General features: G+C 43.4%; 2 protein-coding genes across 2 annotated transcripts; both read right to left on the bottom strand.

The window, feature by feature from the left end:
* Positions 1-3,743: 3,743 nt before the first annotated feature.
* timd4 (T cell immunoglobulin and mucin domain containing 4) lies at positions 3,744-12,758 on the bottom strand. Its single transcript, XM_061249351.1, has 7 exons — positions 12,542-12,758; positions 11,083-11,421; positions 10,582-10,653; positions 6,944-7,020; positions 6,485-6,599; positions 5,792-5,825; positions 3,744-5,700 (listed from the first exon to the last, which is right to left on the bottom strand). The coding sequence occupies exons 1-7, from the start codon at positions 12,756-12,758 to the stop codon at positions 5,616-5,618; spliced, it is 939 nt and encodes a 312-aa protein (XP_061105335.1). The 3' UTR covers positions 3,744-5,615.
* An 880-nt stretch (positions 12,759-13,638) lies between these two features.
* havcr1 (hepatitis A virus cellular receptor 1) lies at positions 13,639-20,889 on the bottom strand. Its single transcript, XM_061249140.1, has 7 exons — positions 20,736-20,889; positions 18,821-19,162; positions 18,159-18,251; positions 17,890-17,951; positions 16,357-16,438; positions 15,274-15,310; positions 13,639-14,524 (listed from the first exon to the last, which is right to left on the bottom strand). Exons 1-7 carry the CDS (start codon positions 20,791-20,793, stop codon positions 14,395-14,397), a joined length of 804 nt encoding a protein of 267 aa, XP_061105124.1. The 5' UTR covers positions 20,794-20,889; the 3' UTR covers positions 13,639-14,394.
* Between the last annotated feature and the right edge of the window lie 582 nt (positions 20,890-21,471).

Raw genomic sequence — 21,471 nt, 5'->3', positions numbered from 1 at the left:
CCGGGGTCTGGTGTGGCCAGCCCTGGTGTGTGTGTGTGTGTCTGTGCGTGTATGTGTGTGTATGTGTGTGTGTCAAGGTGTGTGTATGTCTTTATGTGTGTGTATGTGTACGTGTACGTGTCTGTGTGTGTATGTGTGTGTGCATGTGTCTGTGTATGTGTATCTGTGTGTGTGTGTGCGTGTGTGTCTGTGTATGTCTGTGTCTGTGTGTGTGTGTGTGTGTGTGTATGTATGTGTTTGTGTGTGTGTGTGTGTGTATGTGAGTGTTTGTGTGTATGTGTTTGTGTGTGTGTGTGTGTGTCTGTGTGTGTGTATGTATGTGTTTGTGTGTATGTGTGTGTTTGTGTGTGTGTGTGTGTGTGTGAGTGTGTATGTGGGTGTTTGTGTGTGTGTGTGTGTGTGTGTGTGTGTGTGTGTGTGTGTGTATGTGTGTGTGTGTGTTTGTGTGTGTGTGTGTGTGTGTGTGTGTGCCACTTCCTGTGCCAAACCACTGCTCCTCTTCATGTGGCTCTGCCAGTTTGTTATTGGTTTATGACCCCCCCCTCCCCCCCACTTGGGCTCCCCACATGGGTTCCACCAACCCCCCCACCTGGTGTTCCTACACGTGCCTCTACAGCAAGCTGTTTTCTCTGAAAGACAAATATTGAGTTTTTTTTGCTGCTGTTTTGTTTCTGCTGTTCCGGTCCTCAGGTCTCCACGGCAGCCGGTGGTGGGGGGACACCGGTTGGGGTGGGGGGGATGGAGAACAGGGGGGGGGGGGGGGGCACGGAGGCTGCGGTTTCGCGGTCGATCAAAGCCCCTCTGATCATCGGCGGTGGCTGCAGCCCTCATCAAAGTCGCTTGTTTATCTGCTGTCCATCAAAGCCCTCATTACCACGGTAATGGCCCCTGGGGCAGCAGGGAGATATGGGATACGGTTCTGCAGTGATTAGAGCGTAAACGCTGTTTAGGTAACCCGTGGGAGTTCGGGGCGGCCAGGCTGGCGAAGCAGAGTGTCACTGCGCGTTTGAATCGCCAGGGCAGGATAGACGCGGCTTATACACCCTGCCCGACGGCGGAAGAACGGCAAACAGACCGCCATCTGGCCTCCAGCTGGCCCGTGATGCCTTTTCAGTGGTGCTGGGGGAACAGGCAAAGGTTTAGGAAGGAAGGATAGGAAGATACCAAACTGCTGCCTTTTTGTCTATTGGTTTTTCCCACACAAGGGGAAGTGCGCAGGCATGCGCAGTACTGCTTTTCATCAGTAAAAGTAGCGACAAGTAGTATTCACTAGCTAATGTTAGGTTACCTAATCTATTCTAGCCAACAAACATTACATCATGTTATGTCCAGAGTGGCTCACATCTGATCGGCGCTAGTCTGATAAAAAACTGATTTCCGTGGGATTGTCAAAACAATTAAATTCACACCATTGTACTGGGTCCTGACAACCTAAGCACGCATAATTTCATGTTTATGGAAATGACCCGTTTAGTGAACTGTTTTGGATCCATTCATTCTGTGAGTACCTTTGTCTGTCAAAAAATTGGGGATATTGGCTCAGGTGGGAAGAGAAGTTGTCTGGCAGTTGGAGGATTGCCGGTTCGATCCCACCCTGGGTGTGTTGATGTTGACCTAACCCTGAAATGCCCACGACGAGCTGGTTGGTGCCTTGCATGGTAACCAATCGTGTGGTGTGAATGAGAAGCATCAATTGTACAGCGCTTTGGAAAAAGACACTATATAAATGCCAACCATTTACCATTTAAAAAAGGTTCTGCCCTGAAGTGTGACCTCTTGATCCGCCTCTTCCTCTCTGGAGCAGGTGAGAGGGGACTGCACCTCCATTTTGTCCTCAGCAGGGGGCAGCGTTGCACACTCAGACCTGGCCCGGACACCAAGACCATTAAAGGGCCTTTCCCTACTGCGAACTGCCTGACTCAAACATGGTGGCACGAAAAACTGCCCTTTCCGTAGTGACAAAATGCTTTTCACAAGCCCATGGAAAGTCAATGGGTGACATCCCAGTCACTTTGTCCATATGTTTTCTGCGGTCTATGATCCTGACTCTCCACGGTAGCTGGACACATGTAAAAAAGGTAAATCTCCATCCTTCCCTTCTACATCTTGTACAGGATGTTGATTTTTATTCTCTTCGATTGTGATTGTGCTGACCTCTTTCCGTAAATTGGAACCAAAAGCCTTTTGAATGTTTACTTTACGATACATGACCAAAAATATGTGACCATTGTATCACGGGAGCTCTATCAATGTCACTCAAAATGTACACACAAAAAGAGACAGCACGTTCAATATCGTTGTGACTATATATTCACCAGAGCTCTCTTTGTACTTTGTTTAAAAATGACTCTGGATTTCAGCCTAAGAAAATACAAAAATGGTACACAGATGATTTACTTTTACTCAATACTTTTTGTTATTGGTCGCACAGGTAAATCATTTGCAAAGCCCTGTCTGTGATCCAAACAGCATTTACTGGGACAAAGAGTGGCTTTCAACGTCCAGCTTGTTCAGTAAGGAATTAATAGCATCTGTTTCCAGTGCACACAGGAGTCTCTGACTTTGCGAGATTAGGTAATTAATTAGCCCAATTACAGGATATTAGAAAACAGATGGATTGTTATCCAGAAGGCTGGGGAGAATCCTTGAGAAAATGTGGACTGATTATGCATTGGCTCAGGCTGTACTGCAACGTCCCTTTAGTTTCAGTGGTGTGTCAGGGGTGTCCTCCTGTGGCAAAAATCGGTACTGCATCTATCGTAATCCACTGCAGAGTATATGGTAACCACAGTACGGTTAAATAGGTCAGGGGCAGGTTTTGAAATAGGGCAGATAGAAAATAGAAGAAAAAAAACTTGCTGATGGTTCAGGACCTATTTACTTTGTTTTGCATGACTAGAAAGTGTACAAATCTATGATTACAAATGACTTTAGCATTTTTGTCTTGCTCTAATGAACTTACACTCAGTGATCCCTTTATTAGTTCGACCTGTACACCAGCTGGTTAATGCAGATATTTAATAAGCCAATCATGTGGCAGCAACTAAATGCATAAAAGCATGCAGTGACCGAGAGGTTCAGCTGTTGTTCAGACCAAATGTCAGAATGGGGAAGAAAAGTGACTTTGACCGTGGAATGACTGTTGGTGGCAGACAGGGTGGTTTGAGTATCTCAGAAACTGCTGATCTCCTGGGATTTTCACGCACACCAGCCTCTAGAGTTTTCAGAGAATGGTGCAAAAAAACGAAAAACATCCAGTAAGCAGCAGTGCTGTGGGCAGAAATGCGTTGTTAATGAGAGAGGTCAGAGGAGAAAGGCCAGACTGGTCAAAGTCAACAGGAAGGTGACAGTAACGCAAATAACCACACTTTACAACAGTGGTTAGCAGAAGAGCATCTTTGAACACAAACCTCTAAGTGGTTAAGCTACAGCAGCTGAAGACTTAATGTGTCTAGGAAATAAGAATAATAAATACCTGATAAAGTGCTCACTGTGTATATCTTAATGAACAGCTTGGGTAGCATTTGGGTGATGTGTTTCCATTGCAGAGAGAGTTCACTGAGAATTTATATTTTTATTGTAACTAAAACGTTGTGCAGTGGACACAAAGGCAGGCGCTTTTAAATCAATAGAAAGGGCACATTTGCATTTTCATTTGAAATAGCAGAATCATGAGTCGCAGGAATAACATGTAAATCAATCAAAACTAATGACTGTGGGTGGAATACATTTTACACGCTTAATAAAGCTGCAAATTTTAATAAAGCTAAGTCTTCTACAGTAGAATTGAGTAACATATTTGTTATAAAGTAAAAAACCAGTCTCAAATGTCTTTGGTATAATAAACACGATTTAATGTGTCCCAATATCTTGGTTAATTAAAATCCCGTGGAGTGTACAGGATGTAATCAAAAAGCAACAGCTGTATTAGATACCAGTAAAAACAAATACATTTCTAATATTAATCCTTGCTAATATGTCAACTGAATCAACTAAAAGATATGTAATCACAGTTATAACAAAAAGTACTTTTGGGATCATCCTGATATCTATGGATGTTGATCTTTTTTTGAATTAAGAATTAAATGTTGGGTGGGGCTGGTAGGGTAAAAAACAAACAAATCATGAAGCAATATCAGATAAATCAATGAAACAATCGTGCACACCATGAAAAAAACAAGATGAATCAAACGCAGATCTGACATCACGACATGAACCATGCCATACAGACTAGTATGCAGATGACTGGTTTATCAGAATCAGAATACCTGGGATTCTTCTCTCCCTCTTCTTTTTCACTATCTCTCTCTCTCTCTCTCTCTCTCTCTCTCTCTCTCTCACACACACACACACACACACACACACATGCAGAAAAAAGGAAACACACATGGTCAATCTGACTCAGACCTGGAGCTTGCCTCACAGAATAAACAGAAGACATTGTTAAATATTCACACTAGGCAATTGGCAGCAACACATAGAAGAATATGTGTCTGAAAAATATGCCAAAATGCATAAATACAAAGAAGCACCAGAAAAACTGGCAATTTTATTTTGAAATAACACCAAACGTCAAATTATTTTTAAATAAGGGAAATGGGGGACAAATGGGGTGATTAAATGAAAACATATTGTTTATGACATCAATTTAGTATACAGACATTAACATTTAAACTGTTTTGCTCCAATTTTATTTTTCAAAAAGGCTGCAAAACTAACTTGAAAGCCACAACCTAGACATTTAATAGAAACCACAAGGATATTTTGCTGTTATATTATATATATATATATGTACATATGTGTATATATGTACTTTGTTGTACAGGTAGCAGTTGAAATTGTACTTCCCTCTAGGGTCTTTCAGAGAACTTATCCCTGGTTATGGGTATGCACTTTGTTGTACGTCGCTCTGGATAAGAGCATCTGCCAAATGCCAATAATGTAATGTAATATAATAAACTAAATATAAAGATATATGAGGATATAAACACACATTCAATTTACAGTTTTGCATATACGTAGTTACAAATAAATTCACATCTCTGTTACTTAAGTGATATTTGGACCAGTTATTTGCCCTCCGTGTCATGCTTTTTTTTTAACCTTTGTGGTTGGCTCACAGAAGTCATGGGTAGCCACAACGTATATGTGCCAGTGTCACAGTCTCATGGAGGGCCCGGTCATCTCCAGCTCCCTGCTGAAAATTCCAGTTTAAACCAGTCTAAGCAGGTCAAAATGGTTTAAGCTGTGTTACCGACACTTCTACCTGGTTTCAGCCGTTTGACGTGCTGCTCACCAGCTGAGCACCCTTGAGTCTTCTAACCCACCAGTTTGGCCACCAGCTTTTACCAGCTTTACCAGCTATGACCAGCTACAAATGTCAAAACACAGCTTAAACCATCTTAAAATCCCATCTTTTTTTCCTTTTTTTCTGCAGGCTTGTGGGGTATTTCACAAAGCAGGATTACTGAGTTGGCTGGATAACCGGAGTAAAGGCTCTTTTCACTTTAATCCAGGTTTAAAAGTCCATGACTTTTAAAGTGCGCTTATCCAGCTGACTTGGTGATCCTGCTTTGTGATGCTGGGCCCTGATGTCCGCTGTGGGGCACGCGGCCCTAGTCCAGGGTGTAGATGTTCTCCTCCACGGGCCTCCGGGTCTGGATTTCATAGATGATGTGACGGGGCTCCACCGTCGACAGGCTGCAGGTGCGGGGGACACAATGGTGAGCTGACACGCGTTTGTTTCTGCTATTTGCTTTTTAAACAGTGTCAGTTCCTCCTTCTCCCTTACCTTCCCCTCTTCAGGATCCTTCTGTGAATCTTCCCTGAGAGAAAAGCATGAGAGAGGTTTCAGAAGAGGGAAGTGGCTCTAATTCAACCCTGCTCTTTAAACCAAACCTCTAACACAGGGACTGTGGGTTGTAAATGAACAAATATATATTACTGAACCGGTTGTGTTAGAAGAATGAGTTTGCTTAAGGCCTCTGTGAAGTCTATAGAGGCCAGATTAGTTTATTCACAGGCAGCACTGTCGTGGCTCTGTGTGATACAGACTGCCCTTATAAATAGCCTAAGGGGACATTTCCATATAAATAGAGAAATCATTTCATTTGAATTATAGAGATTTTTTAGAGAGAGATTTTGATGATGGTGTTGATGTTGATGTTGATGTTGATGTTGATGTTGATGTTGATGTTAATGGTGATGGTGATTTTGATGATGATGATGATGATGATGATGATTATGTTGGTGATGATGATGATGTAGATGATTATTATGATTATGCTAGTGATGATAATATGAACAATAACTTATTTTACCACTGTGAGCATCATATAGACCACTATAATTGATGAAGATGAAGAAGATGATGATGAAGAAGAAGATGGTGATGAAGATGACGATGAAGATGAAGGTGCAGTAGGTGAACACACGAGCACCTGACGCAGGTGCGGAGGTGAGCAGGGAGGGATACGGTACCTACGTTTGAACCCCAGCACGGCCAGAGAGCCCAGCAGCAGGAGCAGCAGCAGGCTGAGGGAGAGGGACAGCACGGGCACGTTCACCTGGAGGGACAGGCTGGGAATGGGCTTCTCCTCCTGGGGAGGGGACACAGAGACGGGGCGTACGAGTAAAAACATCCCCCTGAAGCAGAGGATTCACAAACTTAAAACCAATTCTCTCAGTCCCACAAAAGATTATGTAGGAACTTGGGGGTAAGGAGGAGGCTGATTGGACAATGTTGTTCGTACTTACAGTACACTCGATAAGGTGTGAGGTCACAAGCATGTGATTTGATTGTTCTAAATTGAACGAAACTTTGTAAAGGGATGCATTGCACTGGAAATTCGGCAAATTGAGGACAGGCAAATTCTTAGAAATATACCGATACCGATAGCAAAGAGAAACATGTGATCATGCTTATCACGTGACCCATACTCACTACAATTCCAGACTTGGACAGATTAGAGTCGCCTTTGGAAATGTCCACATTCGATTGCTCCTCCTCCCACACCCTTTCTGCAGAGAGAGAGAGAGAGAGAGAGAGAGAGAGAGAGAGAGAGAGAGCGAGCTGTAGCCTATCCACTTAAGGGGTTTGACGCATTGTGTGTTCAGAGATGTTCTTCTGCATACCACTGTTATAATGTGTGTTTATTTGTGTGAGTGTCAGCTTTGAACTGTCTGGCCCTTCTCTCTCATTAATAACACATTCATTAACAACTCAGTGGATTTGTTTTGTTTTTTTGCACCATTCTCTGCCAACTCTAGAAACCGTTGTGCATGAAAATCACAGGAGATCAACAGTTTCTGAGATACTCAAACCATCCTGCCTGGCACCAACTATCATTAAAATCACAGTAAAAGTCAATTAGATGACATTTCTTCATTTGGTCTGAAAAACAGCTGAACCTCTAGATCACGTCTGCATGCTTTTATATAAGCATTTAGTTGCTGCCACATAATTAGCTGATTCAAAATTTGCATTAACAAGCTGGTGTACAGGTCTACCTAATAAAGTGCTCACAGAGTGTTTTTGGTGTAGTCATCATGCTCAGCGGAATCATGCTCTTGTTTACCAGAATGGCACACTCGCAGCTTAAAACGGGTGGGGTTTTCTCATATTTCATTTTCTCCACGTACAAAATTTGGGTGACAGGCGTACAATGATGCGCTGTGGTAAATTTGGTGAAGTCCCCCTGAGTGATGCCGGTTATTGGAAAGCGGGTGGGGAGGAGTGAGTCATGGGGAGCACTCATATGAAATGAAACTACAACTTAAAAACGGCAGCCCAGTCATGGGCCAACTGTCATCTTCAGAATTATCACCACCTTCATTAAAATCAGCAAAATTGATTGTATCAAACAAACAATGCATAATGATTCACATTTTCTGCTCAAACGTTTGGGGAGACAACTACTCTTATACTCTTCATAAGAACAGGAATTATTCTCATAGAAATATGTGCCCCGGAAGAATATTTTAATAAAATCGTTTTAGTTTTATACATATATATAAATAAAAAGATCTTCACACCAGATTCAACTCAATAACTAATCATGGTCTTCAAAAAGGAATCATATGTCTGAGTGCTGGGCTAAAAGATGGAGAATGAAATAAAATTAAGTATTGTTTTGAAAGCAGGTGAGAATACAGGCCAGACATTGCATTACATTTCTACTGGGCTGTTCAGTGCACAGATTCAGAGTTCAACCCATTCAGTTCTTTTCACACGCTGACCCAAAGCAGGCCAGTCCACTGCAATGTCCCTGCTCCGACACTGCATTGTGAAACAAATGGATAAATGTGGAAGGGGGAACTGAGAATGGCAGCATTACTGATCACAGAACACAGCCTTCGCTAGACAAAGGTTATTTAGGCTTTTAAAAGTGTGTTTTTAGGGCGGTCACGTCAGTGGTGGGCTGCAGAGAACATGCAGGCGGAACATTTCACGCTGAGCAGGCGTAGTCGCTTTGGTGGCTTTCCGTCGCTAAGCGTGGTGTTTGCTGTTCGCTGGCTGTTTGCTACCGCTGTGGTTATACATAAAACCAAACCGTGTTAACGTATCCCTATTACACCACAGGAAATGAACTGTGCTCGGTTCGACCAGTTATGACACCTGCTCAGGCAAGCTTAGCTACTGCTGCAGCTGTTGCAGTGACACAACCTTTTTCTTCTTCTCATAATAGAAGTAGTTCTTTCATGTTCTGTTATTCAGTCAGTTTTGAATAAACACTGAAAATCTTGTTAAATTTAGCGGTTGCAGTCATAACGCTAGTTTATCATATTGGTTCATAACCATGAGTGCTCTTTATCCTATGAGGACCTCTAAAGCCTTTAGTGTCTGAAAAAGTGTCAGCATCACCTTGTTCTGATCCTGACACTGCCATTTGAGGTTCATAAAAGTCGTCTGCAATGTGCTGACATAACGTTTCTACTTCCTTCCTAAAACGCAGACTGAAACCACAAGAGGGTCTGGATGGCTGAGGAAATGAAAGAGAGAGCTAGACTGAACCAATGGAACCAGGTCTGCGTGCCGCTTTAACAACTCCTACACTGCTTGACAAGATTGGCATCTTGCATTTATGTGTGCTTTAGATCAGGGGTCATCAGGTCTGGTTTTCTTTTCTCCCAGATAACTGAACACTTTGTGCTAATGTTTGGCCAGACTGTGTCAGGGTTGGGAGGTAGCAGCGGGTGTGGCCACCAGGGCCTTATTATTTTCACCTGGCCCTCATTAGTGCCAGGGGAGCCTACCTCCGGTGGGTATTTCAAGCGCTTGCTGGCATTCGGTCAGCGCTTTGGTATTCACTGTTCACTCTGATACCAAGCCGGTATGCACGCGGAAAGGTATCATGCAGGTTCTGGTTTTTCTGTCTCATTTAAAAAAAGAAAAAAAGGAAGAAAAGAAAAGGGTAAGGAAGACGCTCAGCTAGCTGGTGCTATCTGTTTTGTTTTCTTTTATAGCTCGTGTGAGCTTGCAGGTGAGGGACGTTGTCCCCGGTATCTGTATTTTTGGTTTGTGTTTTTCCTGAGCTGCGACTCAAGGTTCTTTGTTTTCTGGCCTAGTCTTTTATACTAGGTTGTTATTTTATTTTGTCCCCGGTCCAGCTCGCTTTTAGCACTCCTTTTCGTTGGGTTGTTCGCCCTGGTTTTTAAGGGTTGCTTTATTTTCTGGTAGCCGGTTTTTGGGCTGTTCCTTTTATTTTGGTCGGAGGTGTCTCCAGACATTTTCTGTTTCTTATACCTTCCGGAGTTTTGTGGCGAACACGTTCGCGTGTTAGTTGCTCTTGGCTCTCCGCCAGTGCCCGACCCTACAGATTGTCTTCACACCTGACTCCCAGGTAAAACCATCAGGTCTAGGCCCCTTGAGGACCGTGATTCAATGATCCCTGCTTTAGATACTCTTTTAAAGTTATTAAAATCTTGAATTTTCATGAAACAATAAAACCACCAAAGGCCAGTAGACACACAAGTGTGTGCCTTAATTTTGTAAACCAATTGGGTAAATAGTTCGAAAACGTCAGCTGAAACTCAGAATCTCATAACGTCTCTTGGTGTAAACACAGTTATGAGTCAGTGTATCCATCAAGACTTTTATTTGAGCATATTGTGGTGCTATTACGGTATTTGCAAAGATTAAAAAAGAGAACGACATATGTACATGCAGGCTTCAATTTCCTGTAAATTTCTGATGCATTACAGTGAAGACGCTTTTATTTATGCCACAAGCGCTCATTTCTCACGTGTGTGGTTGGGGGGCCAGGGGGGGGGGGGGGGGTATGGTGTCTTGCATTCAGGGGTTTTGCGTGCCCATCCAGCTAAGTCACAGTGTCTGTTGGTGAGTCATCGTCAGCCAGCCAATAGGAAACCACCTTAAGGCATTTGTGCAAGAGCATGGAAAAATCTAATAAGAAACCCATAGCATTCGAAACCATCGCATTTATATTGTTTGAAACTGCCATTTCCTAAATAGACCAAAGCCATCGCACCATTGCACGTATTTCGATTGAAGCTATCACATTTCATATCGATCAAAGCTATCGCGTTTAAACGATTGTTGAGTCACATGGTCAGTCTCACCTGTGAGGGCAGGTGGCTCAGGGCTGGTGGTAACGCACCTGGGAACCACTGGGGCTGGGGTCACCACAGGAGCTGAGGAGACAGAATGACAGGCCGCTGATGTGGAACAGAGCCGACACCCATTCAGCTAGCCAAGCATAAAGATCACTGCAAACGGTATGAGTGAGTCACTGGAGTTCATTATGTTGAGCTCATTGCATCTTTCCTGGCAAGCGTGACCCTGTCCCCCTATTACAACTGAAATTTGTGGGGGGATGGTGATGCAAAGGACTGGGGGGGTGTATGCTATTGCTGGGGCAGTTGGGGGGCCACTGACTGTCATGGACATGGCACATGGACTCCTTCATTCGGTGCCCTCCTCCCAAATCCCTCTGTGAATATAGTTATTCTGGATAGTTAAACAGACCCAAATCTCAGAATAGGAATATCAAGTAATACAGTTTTGCTGCAAATAATGACACTGCTATACATATTAGTGTATAGAAAAGTACTATCGCTTACGTTTTACGACCCTCAGGGTGTAGGACACCTTCTTGTCGTTGAAGTACCCGTCGATGTCCACTCTGCAGCAGTACAAGCCCCTGTCCTTCTGCTTGACCCTGGGGATGACGAGGTCCACCTGTCCGGAGAGCACGTCGCCCACGACGCGGTACCTCTCCGACACCTTGGAGACGACGCCCTCTCCGTCGGTCTGTGCGAGGATGTCTCCGCACCAGAGCGTGCCGCAGCTGCGGCCCCAGCACACGCGGTTCAGCCCATTCCGCTTCACCGAGTACCGGCAGGACAGGCTCACGGACCCACCTTCTATCACCTCCAATGCTGATACGACAGCTCCAGTAGCTTGGGTGGGAAAATGATCATAACATAGCATAGCATAACATAGCATAGCATAACATATCACAGCATAGCATAGCATAGCATAGCATAACATAGCATAGCATAACATATCACAGCATAGCATAGCACAGCATAACATAACATAACATAGCATAGCACAGCACAGCATAGCATAACATAACGATGGGAAAACGCCTTTCAGCCCAGCAATGCTTGCCTTTTCCTTCTACTAAAGTGTACCCAATGCTTAGTTAGAGTACCTAAAAGCCTGGTCTTGAAAACCCCCAGAGTTTCTGCCTCCACAATGTCCTGGCAAGCTATTCCACACAGTGACCACTCTCTGTGTGAAGAAAATACTTCCTAATGTCTGAGTGAAATGTATCCTTATTTATCAGTGTGTATGTTAGTGAACTCAATTCCTTATTTTAAAATTGGAGTATTTTCCTGTTGCGGTCACTGGACCAGGGCTTCCCTAGGCTGAGCTGTGTTCGCGATTGAAGTAAACAAATTGTGAAAGAGTTGACCTCTGCATAACAAACCACCATTTTGTTGACACACCAGTTACACAACAATCAGTCTGAGAGACCTTTAATACCCTCAGCGAGCATTATAGGTTAGGGTTATTGGACGTCATGTAAAGAGCCATTTAGCTTTCTTTACGTGAACAAAAACATTAACGCATGTAGAACAACATCTGGAGTGGGTTAATGATAGATAAACTCATATTATGAGTGAATACAGCAGAGCATAGTGTTAGCAGTAGCTATAGCAGCATTTAGTGGAGTAGAGGTTAACAATTGTGTTGTCTTAAGGGTCAAAAATGACCCGGCACTATGTTTAACAGCAGAGAAATCCCCCTAAATGATCTTTTTCCAACTTGAAGTTTGTGACAGGTTGTTTCTTCATGCGAAATAGATTTAAAAAATATAAATATTTTTCTTTATTAAACCTCTAAAATAAAGCAGCTTTATTTCAGGGGTTTAGTGAAGGCAGGTCATTTTTGACCATTAGGACTAGGGGAGTATACAGAATGTTAAGGCTACACACGGGTTAAGAGGCCCGTCAGGCAGAGGGTGGCGTGCCTGCGTGTGCGCGTGCATGTTTTGGCGGTGGGTTCTCTTACCTGCCACAGCGAGAGCGAGGACCCAGCGCAGGTGCAGCAGGCCCGCTCCGGCAGACATCCCGGGGGAAGGCGACTCTGGGAAACGCTCGGGGGTGCGGACGGCACGGGACAGCTCCTCCTCGCGCGCGGCTCTGCCAGGAGGCGTGGGGCGCGCCTGCTCGGCCGCGACGCCTCGTGAATGGCCCGTCTGTGCTCCCGCGGCCGTCGACTGCGACATCTCCAGCCCCGGCCGCCCGCAGCCTCTCCGACCCCACTCCGCCACCCTCGTCCCCCCCGAGACGAAGAGCGACGGAGGGGGGGGGGTGCGACGGAGCCAGAGAAAGGGCCATTGTTAGCATCGGTATTTTCCAGATTTTATTATCCATGTTTCTGTATATGAGCTGCCTCCATGGGTCATGGGGGCTGGTGTTGGGGTTGGGGGACGTGGCAGAGGGACACACAGACCGCTCATTGCCGTGCTTTAACAAGACGTCCTCAGCGACTGGCTGACCACGTGTTACTTGGTCTCATTACGCATCCGTGCGCTGTGGTCTAATGGAAGAGGTTTCAGCTGAAGGTTTGTATAGAAATAAGGGTGTGTAGGATTTGTCTAACTGTTTTCTGTGGTGTGGAAATGCAACAAAGGCTTGCAGTACTATGTTTTTTTTTTTTTTTTTTTGGGTTGGGGAACCATTATCTGCCTGAAGTGAATGCTTTCAGTTTCACACTGAGTCTTCTCATGCAAGCATAAGTGAAAATGTTTAATAATTAGCGCTCAATATCCCAAAAGAAAGTGCTTTTTATGCAGATTAGAGATAATAACTAGGCTCACTAGCTTACTCGAAAGCAGAGACCTTTGTTGAGTTCAAGACACTGCGTGGGATTCAGCAGGGGTCTCAGGGCCAGTGAGCTCCAATCATGGTCTTCACTCAAGGGCTTGGTTAATTGAGCTGGAACACTACTGAGCTTTCTTAATAAGGCTGGGCTCCTTTCCCCTGGAGATTATAGGCCCAATGCCTAGAGATATCCATACCGGATAACAGCCAGGACACCCCTCATTAAGTAGATATATAGAAGCAGTTTTATTTCTTATTTTTACTGAAAATCGCAAAAAGGCCTTGAATTTAAAAATCTTTATTGTCATTTTGTCTTTGCAGTAAGTACACAAAGGTGAAGGGCTTGACCCCTCATTTCAGTCTACACAGTAAGAATGCCCTTGGATTTGCCATGGATTCATTCGGCATGTCCTCAAAATGGTATGCTGTGGAAGAAGTTTAGTTTCATTGTCCTTAGGTTCTCAGTTAATGTAGCTATACTAAGCAAATCCTTTATGAGTGAAATCACATCAATATACAGTATATACATAGATACTTTATCATATTAGCTATTGCACAAACACAGACATCATTAGAAATAATTTGGGTATTGTACACAGATTAACTACAAAAGTTTAAAGCTTATTTCTTATTTCATTACACAGACTGCCAGCAAATTGGTGTCATTCTAAATCCATGTCAAGTGTCTGTTCAACACAGGAACAATAAAGTTTTACATAATCCTAGCCACTTTAGCCAGTCAGCTGAGAATTCAAAACAGGACCCTCCTAGTATGTTTATAAATTCCCTAAATGCCATGAACACTCCCAAAAAAAGTATTCAGAGTTTACGCCCAATAAAGGCTTGAGTGCTATTTGCCGGTTAAGTCAAAGATTTGCGGCCCTAACAAATAAAATACAAATAAAAAACAGCAAAGTGCTGTCTGTAGATGTTCTCCTGGGTCCAAGGTCACTTCTAGGTGTAGAGGCAATTACACCATTTTATTTGTTGCTGGTGTGGGAGTGGGAATCGGGTCAGGGCCTTGTCTCAGGCCAGAGTTCAAGGGCAAGCGTAATAGTCGTCGTCTTCATCCATCTGATAGATGTTCTCCACCGCCATCTCCCTGGAATGGAGTCGCAGGCTGGATTCTGAGTTCCTGTAGAGGACTCCTGGAGCAGGCTGCTGGGACCTAGCAGAGCAACGCCACACACAAGCCAGCGGCCACGCCATCAGTTTTTACAGGCAAAGCCCTTGTTCACAGGTACTCACAATTTCATGGATTATCCGTTTATACGGCTTTATTTACAGAGGCCATTGGAAGTGAAGTGTCTTCCATAAACTTTTAAATTCAAATCTGTCTTAAATTCAAAACAGCAACATACAGTATTAGCTTTCTGAAGCTCTAACTGACATCCCTGCCAAATCCCAATGAAGCAAACATTATTCTAACATATCCCATACCATAATCTCCTACTTTGGGGTCCCCCCAATTTAAAAAAAGAGGGAACAAAGAATCCTGTAGAATAAATAACTGAAGAACAAGGTAAGATGCTTCAGTGAACCATACACATATGACTACCACAGTATTAGCATGGATTATCATGGATTATCCATTTATAAGGCTTTATTTGCAGCGCCCATTCAAAGTGAAGTGCCTTGCATAAAGTCTTAAATTCAAATCTGTCTTAAATTCAAAGCAGCAACATACAGTATTAGATTTCTGAAGCTCTAAATGACATTGCTGACAAAATAAATCACTGCATAACAAGGCAAAATGCTTCAGTGAGCCATCCACATATGACTACCACAGTATTAATAGCAGAAGTGGCAGAACAATTGCTGTATCATTTTTTTTAAGCAAAGTTGTATGTGGCTTGGCCACTGGATAACCCCATGGAGAATGTTCACTGAAAGCAAAACTATTCACACATTACTTACATTCCAAGCATCTCAGAGGCTTTCTTCCATCGCTTTCCTTAAAAAGAGAAAAAAGAGAGCCCGTTTTAAAATGTTATTCTTTTTAGAGTGCTTTTGAAATGAACACGCTCATGACAGAATCCAGTGAAAGAAAAAGGTGATATATTTCTATTCTACAGCTCAAAACCCCTTTTCCTATATGTCTACTAAATCAACAACAGCAGGCGACTTTGGAGGTAAATTGTCTGGTAGTCGGAGGGTTACCGGTTCGATCCTGCACTGGGTGTGTCGAAGTGTCCCTGAGCAAGACACCTGAGCAACCCCCAAATGCTCCAGATGAGCTGATTGGTGCCTAGCATGGCAGTTAATCGCTGTTGGTTTGTGAATGGGTGAGTGAAAAGCATCAATTGTACAGTGCTTTGGCGCTAGGCGCCATATAAATGCCAACAATTTAACATTCTTATTGACACAAATGCTCAAAGGACTGATTAATGTTTTTTTGGGGGGTAAAAACAAAATGGACACACATACGCACTCCCACACACATACTGTAAACCCAGGTACTCAGCACAACCCTTACTGTTTTCCTGTCATCAGGTGGGTCCGTGTTAGGGTGTAAGGAAGTGCAATCTCTCAGGGTTAGCTCACAGTGTGGAAGAACATCCTTTCCTGTACTTCCACAAACTCGCTTAGTCCTGCAGATTCCGATCGCTCGTCACATTATAAATATTTGCAATAACAAGCTGGTGTGCAGCTCACTGAGTGTACCATGCAGTTCGTAAGTATTTGGACAGTAGTACAATTTCTGTTCTTTTGGCTCTGTACTCCAACACCACTGATTTGAGATGTATTCCTACACGGATGACCCAATATGGATGTGAATACCCTCAAATTAAAGGTGACATAACATCATATGTATTGTTTCATTTCCAATCCAATGCGCTGGAGTACAGAGTCAAAACAAAAAGAAATGCGTCACGGTCCAAAAACCTACGGACTGCACTGTAGTTGTGCCATGAGTGTGTACACGCGTGTAACATGTTCAGGCTCACAGGTAGAGACATATAAACATGTTCAGGCTCGTAGGTAGAGACGTATACTCACTCATGAAGATCAGGAACACTATCACCAGAGCCAGCAGCAGCAGCAATACCGGTATCAGCACTGCAAGCGTTACATTCTGTGGCTGAATACAAAAATATAGATACAGATTTATAAGTAAAGAATATTAATAAATGAACCAAAGATGATAAAAAAAAAAAGGATTTTTAAAAAGTATTACGCATTCTGATATGTCTTTGTTTTACAATGTCTTTCCTCTAAGCCAGAACTACATTTACATTTTAGTCATTTGGCAGACGCTTTTAATCCAAAGCGATTTACAAGTGGGTTAGACAAGGAGGATAGGGATATCAGAAAGGGGGGGCAGGGGAAATCAGGAGGGAGGACTAAGGTAGAGTTTGAAAAGGTGTGTTTTGAGTCTTTGTCGAAATAGGGGGAGGGATTCTGCTGTCCTGACAGTGGTAGGCAAGTCATTCCACCACTGAGGAACCAGAACGGAAAACAGGCGTGAACGTGCAGCTCGACCGCCAGGTGCATGTAGAGAGGGAACCATAAGGCGACCAGAGCTGGCAGACCGGAGTGGTCTAGCTGGGGAGTAGGGAGTGATCAAGGATTGTATGTAAGGTGGGGCAGTCCCCTTAGCAGCCTGAAATGCCAACACTAGGGCCTTGAATTGGATGCGTGTGGCAATAGGAAGCCAGTGGAGGCCAATGAGAAGCGGGGTGACATGAGCCGACCTGGGCTGAAGCATTCTGGACCAGCTGGAGGGGCTTGATGGCACACGCTGGGAGACCGGCTAGGAGGGAGTTGCAGTAATCCAAGCGGGAAATGACGAGCGCCTGGACTAGGAGCTGGGTGGTTTCTCCGTCAGGAGATGACGGATACGGCGTATATTATACAGAAAGAACCAGCAGGTTCTGGCAGTGGAGGATACTTGTAGAGCCAGGGTGAGGCAGTTATCAAGAGTCACCTCAAGATTCTTTGCCATACGGGAGGAGGAAACTACAAAGTCCTCAACGGTCAGTGAGAGGTCGATTGATGGAGAGGACTTAGCAGGGATGTAGAGGTGACTTGGGTGTCGGGGGGGAAGGAAATAAAGAGTCAGGTGTCATCAGCGTAAGAGTGATAAGAAAAGCCATGGGAAGAGATAACAGAACCAAGAGACATGGTGTATAGTGAGAAGAAGAGAGGCCCAAGAACTGAGCCCTGCGGGACTCCAGTTTGTAGGCGGTGAGGGTCAGAGACTGAGCCCCTCCAAGTCACCTGGTAGGAGCGACCAGAGAGGTAGGAGGAAAACCAAGCGAGTGCAGACCCTGTGACACCCATCCCAGACAACGATGAGAGCTGTCAACTAGATTTCACCTGGCACTCCCTGCAGGATTTTAAAGGTGCCCTCCTCCCCCAACCCAACACTATTAATAATATATATTTTTTCTTAATAATTATGGAGGCCCCTGAAAGTTGAGGGGCCCTAAGTAGTCATTTATGTCGCTCATTGGGTCAGGCTGGCAATAATAATAGCTGAATATATTTATATATATTTATATAAATATATATATTTATAACTGCACTCACCTCATCTGTCTTCTGAGCTATTGATTCTTCAGAACTTTCTGTAGCAGTAACACCCCCAGGACCTACAGTCAGAATAATATTATAAACATAAAAACAACGTATAATAAATATTTCACACATCAGAGGTACCAGGACCAGGGCATTATTTGACTCTTCTTTTCTCTTGGGAAAAAAAGACATTAAAATGAAAGATATGCATGAGTTCAGAGAATTGAGATAATTTTGCCATCAATGTCATGTGCTGCACCATGGAGAACAGTGGTCCATACCGTGTGTGTGGTTGAATGTGGTCCATGTACTTTTAGAGGTTCGTTCAGTGGCTTTGGTTTGCAGCTCTGGCGCCTTTTCTGTTTGCACTGGAGCTGCAGAGAGAGATGGGAACAACAGAATAAGAATCCATACCTCCATCCACTATCTAACCTGTTTATTCATGGTCTGGTTTGAAAGGGCTGCTGGGGTCTATCCCAGCATGTACTGTGTGAGAAGCAGGAATATACAGTACCCTGAACAGCCCGCCAAACCATCACAGGGCAGTAGAATAACCATAAAACTAAAATCTACAGGATGACCTGTGTATGGGTACCAGCTACAGCTGCAGACGACGAGATGTGTATCCTAATGATTTCATTGTGCTCAAGTACAGGCTTGAACCAGGGTAAAAAAATCAGCTAATTAAAAACAAGGCAATCAAAACCACAAAACCACAAAAACCAGTACGCAGACCAGCCCTCGAGGTGTTGCGTACTTTCACGTTAGATTTTTGAAAACTAACAATAAGTACTGTTTGCAAATTGCATACCATATGATAGGCTCAGCAACAACATACTTGTTTTTAATCCTTTATTTCACATTCATAAGAGTGTCAATCTGTTTGTAAACTGCACAGAACAGTATTTTTGTATTTTTGCTTGTTTTTAGTGAAGTCACTCACCCTGGGTAATGACCAGGTTCAGGTTCACTTTCTGGTCGTTGAACAGTCCTTTTATGTGCACACGGCAGCCATATTTGCCGGTGTCACTCTCCTGAGCTCCAGTGATGGTCAGAGAGACATCACCGTTCTTCAGTCCCTGCAGTAACTGATACCTCTGTGACTTTCTCCATATCACTGTGACCCCGTCGCTTGTAATGACTTCATTGTAGCAGCCAGATGACGGCACTTCCCCTCTCCCCCAGCACGAGTGCAGCTGTCCATGTTCAGCTACGTCATACCTGCACGGGAGGACCACGGTGTCCCCAACAAAGCCACGAACTGTGTTGACTTGGCAGTCACTAACTGGGGGGGGGGGGAGAGAGAGAGAGAGAGAGAGAGAGAGAGAGAGAGAGAGATAACATAAAAAACAAGCTTATGATTTTTATTTCATAACAATCCCAAATGGAAAAAAGAGAACTAGCCATATATGACCATCACCTTGGTACTTTCTATATGTCTCAAAGTTTAGAAATATCTGTGTGTACATTTTTTGACGATTACCCTATTAAATTCACAGTATGACAGCAATGGCTATGTCTACCCTCAAATTTCAATCAGTAAGACAGTTATGCTTTCACTTAACCATACTATATGTACTATCTGGCTATCTGGTTCCATTTTTAATTGATTCAATTACAAACTGACAGGTGAAATCAACTGGGTCCCATTTGCTCAGAGTGTGAGAACCATCTGTGCAAAATCAATGGAGTTTACTGACAGCAAATGCCATTGAGAAAAACCAGCATTGTAATATAGTGAGTTTAACAACACAATTATGTTGGAACTCAAACACATTTTCAACTACCTTGATTCATCAAGAGATTAGCTTTGACAAAAAACAAGTGCACACAGTGGGACCCCGGGACCAGGGTAGAACAACACTGGCCTCGACCAACCAAGCAGTTACACACCTGGTTCTACCAATCAAGGTCTAGTGGTTGATTAGTAGCACCGGGTGTGTAACTGCTTGGTTGGAATGAAAGCCTGCACTCACACTGATTGAGTATCCCTGGCCTCGTGGATGAACTGTTGCATTGTGCCTGGGATTCTACCGTATATGCTCTTTGCTGACCTTAACTCTTTTGTATGTCTCTTTCAGAAATATAAATCTCAACCAAATCCCAAATCCTTTTTGTCAAGCCTAAATCTATGTATCGAGCTGTCGCTTCTAGTAACTTTTATTACAAGTACGTGCATTTTAAAACAGGAAGTTCGGCTAACCCACTTTGTGCTACTTCAACAGCTTCCATCAATTCCTTTTTGTTTTGTGTTTAGAAGTTTTTCATGTTTTATATGTACTCCCTGCTGGAAAAAAAAAGCTCAAGCTAGGTTTTGAAACAGCTGGTAGCTGGTTGACCAGTTCAACCAGCTCCATACTCGACATTGTTAAACTAGCTCAAGCTATGTTTTGAAACAGCTGGTAGCTGGTATTTCAAGCTGATCATAGCTGGGTTTCACACTTTGGGTGGCAAAAGGCACTGTGTAATATCAGTATAAGATCCTTTAAATATATACTGATTCCCCTCTCAAATGTAAAGTCCACCAAAAATGACCCTACTTACCTAATGCATCTTTCTTATCTAACTTTACAGTGCTCAGCCCTAAAAATAACTAAATTTGCTACCAGCACTGTCCTAAACAGCATCATTCTGTCCTGCTGGGTGCACAATTTAAGCTCCAAAAACAAAGTGCCCCACGCTTAAAACTAAGCGTGTCCATTTCGAGTGTCCAGCAGTACAGTTCAGCAGTCAACCTGTTTCACTTCTCCTTAGCAAATGAGCACATAAACTGAACCAAACTACGGATTAGTATTTATGTCGGGTTAATGAGAGGATCGACATTCAGAAAGTTATTCAGTTTATCCAGTTTGCAGTACCTGTTAGGAGATGGAATGAAAACCAGAGCGAAAGGAGGGGACCTCTGTGTACGTCCATGGTGAAGTGATCTCTGTCTCTCGCGTTCTCTCGCTCACTCACACGCTCTCATAGAGAAAGAGAGAGAGAGGAAGAAGTGAGGAAAACTTCAATGAGTGTGACGGGCAAGAGGAAGTCATGTGCTCTCACCACAGTGTCTGAACAGCTGTATGAACATCTCTCTTTCGCTCTCTCTCTCTCTCTCTCTCTCACACACACACTATCTATCTATCTCTTGTTTTCTAGTTTTCCTATTTAAGGTATTTATTATAGTCATAAGCAAAACCAGTAGTTGTTTTTTCTTGTTTCATGATTAACCAAATTGTAACACTAATTAAAAACAGATTCTCAACTCAAATTCAAAACTCAACTGAAGGATGTGATGTCTAGAGAATCTAAAAATGAAATAGGAAATGGGTTGAAGAAATACTTAATTAATTTCTCAACATTTATGTACACTTGGTTGGTTCAGCCAGATATTTATAAACTTTGAGACATATAGAAAGTACCAAGGTGGTGGTCATATACAGTGCATCCGGAAAGTATTCACAGCGCTTCACTTTTCCCACATTTTGTCATGTTACAGCCTTATTAAATCACATGTACATAAGTATTCACAGCCTTTGCTCAATACTTTGTTGATGCACCTTTGGCAGCAATTACAGCCTCAAGTCTTTTTGAATATGATGCCACAAGCTT

This window comes from Conger conger, chromosome 7 (assembly GCF_963514075.1).
Source record: "Conger conger chromosome 7, fConCon1.1, whole genome shotgun sequence".
Taxonomy (NCBI): Eukaryota; Metazoa; Chordata; class Actinopteri; order Anguilliformes; family Congridae; genus Conger; species Conger conger.
This window is presented reverse-complemented; position numbering and strand designations above follow the sequence as displayed.

Coding starts and splice junctions, on each gene's coding strand:
- timd4 (XM_061249351.1), bottom strand. CDS start 12,758: ATGTCGCAGTCGACGGCCGCGGGAGCACAGACGGGCCATTCACGAGGC. Junction 6,600..6,943: donor TGTCCAAGTCTGGAATTGTA/GTGAGTATGGGT, acceptor TCCCCTCCCCAG/GAGGAGAAGCCCATTCCCAG. Junction 5,701..5,791: donor AGGATCCTGAAGAGGGGAAG/GTAAGGGAGAAG, acceptor CCGCACCTGCAG/CCTGTCGACGGTGGAGCCCC.
- havcr1 (XM_061249140.1), bottom strand. CDS start 20,793: ATGGACGTACACAGAGGTCCCCTCCTTTCGCTCTGGTTTTCATTCCAT. Junction 19,163..20,735: donor TTCATTCCATCTCCTAACAG/GTACTGCAAACT, acceptor CCCCCCCCCCAG/TTAGTGACTGCCAAGTCAAC. Junction 17,952..18,158: donor CACATTCAACCACACACACG/GTATGGACCACT, acceptor TTCTGACTGTAG/GTCCTGGGGGTGTTACTGCT.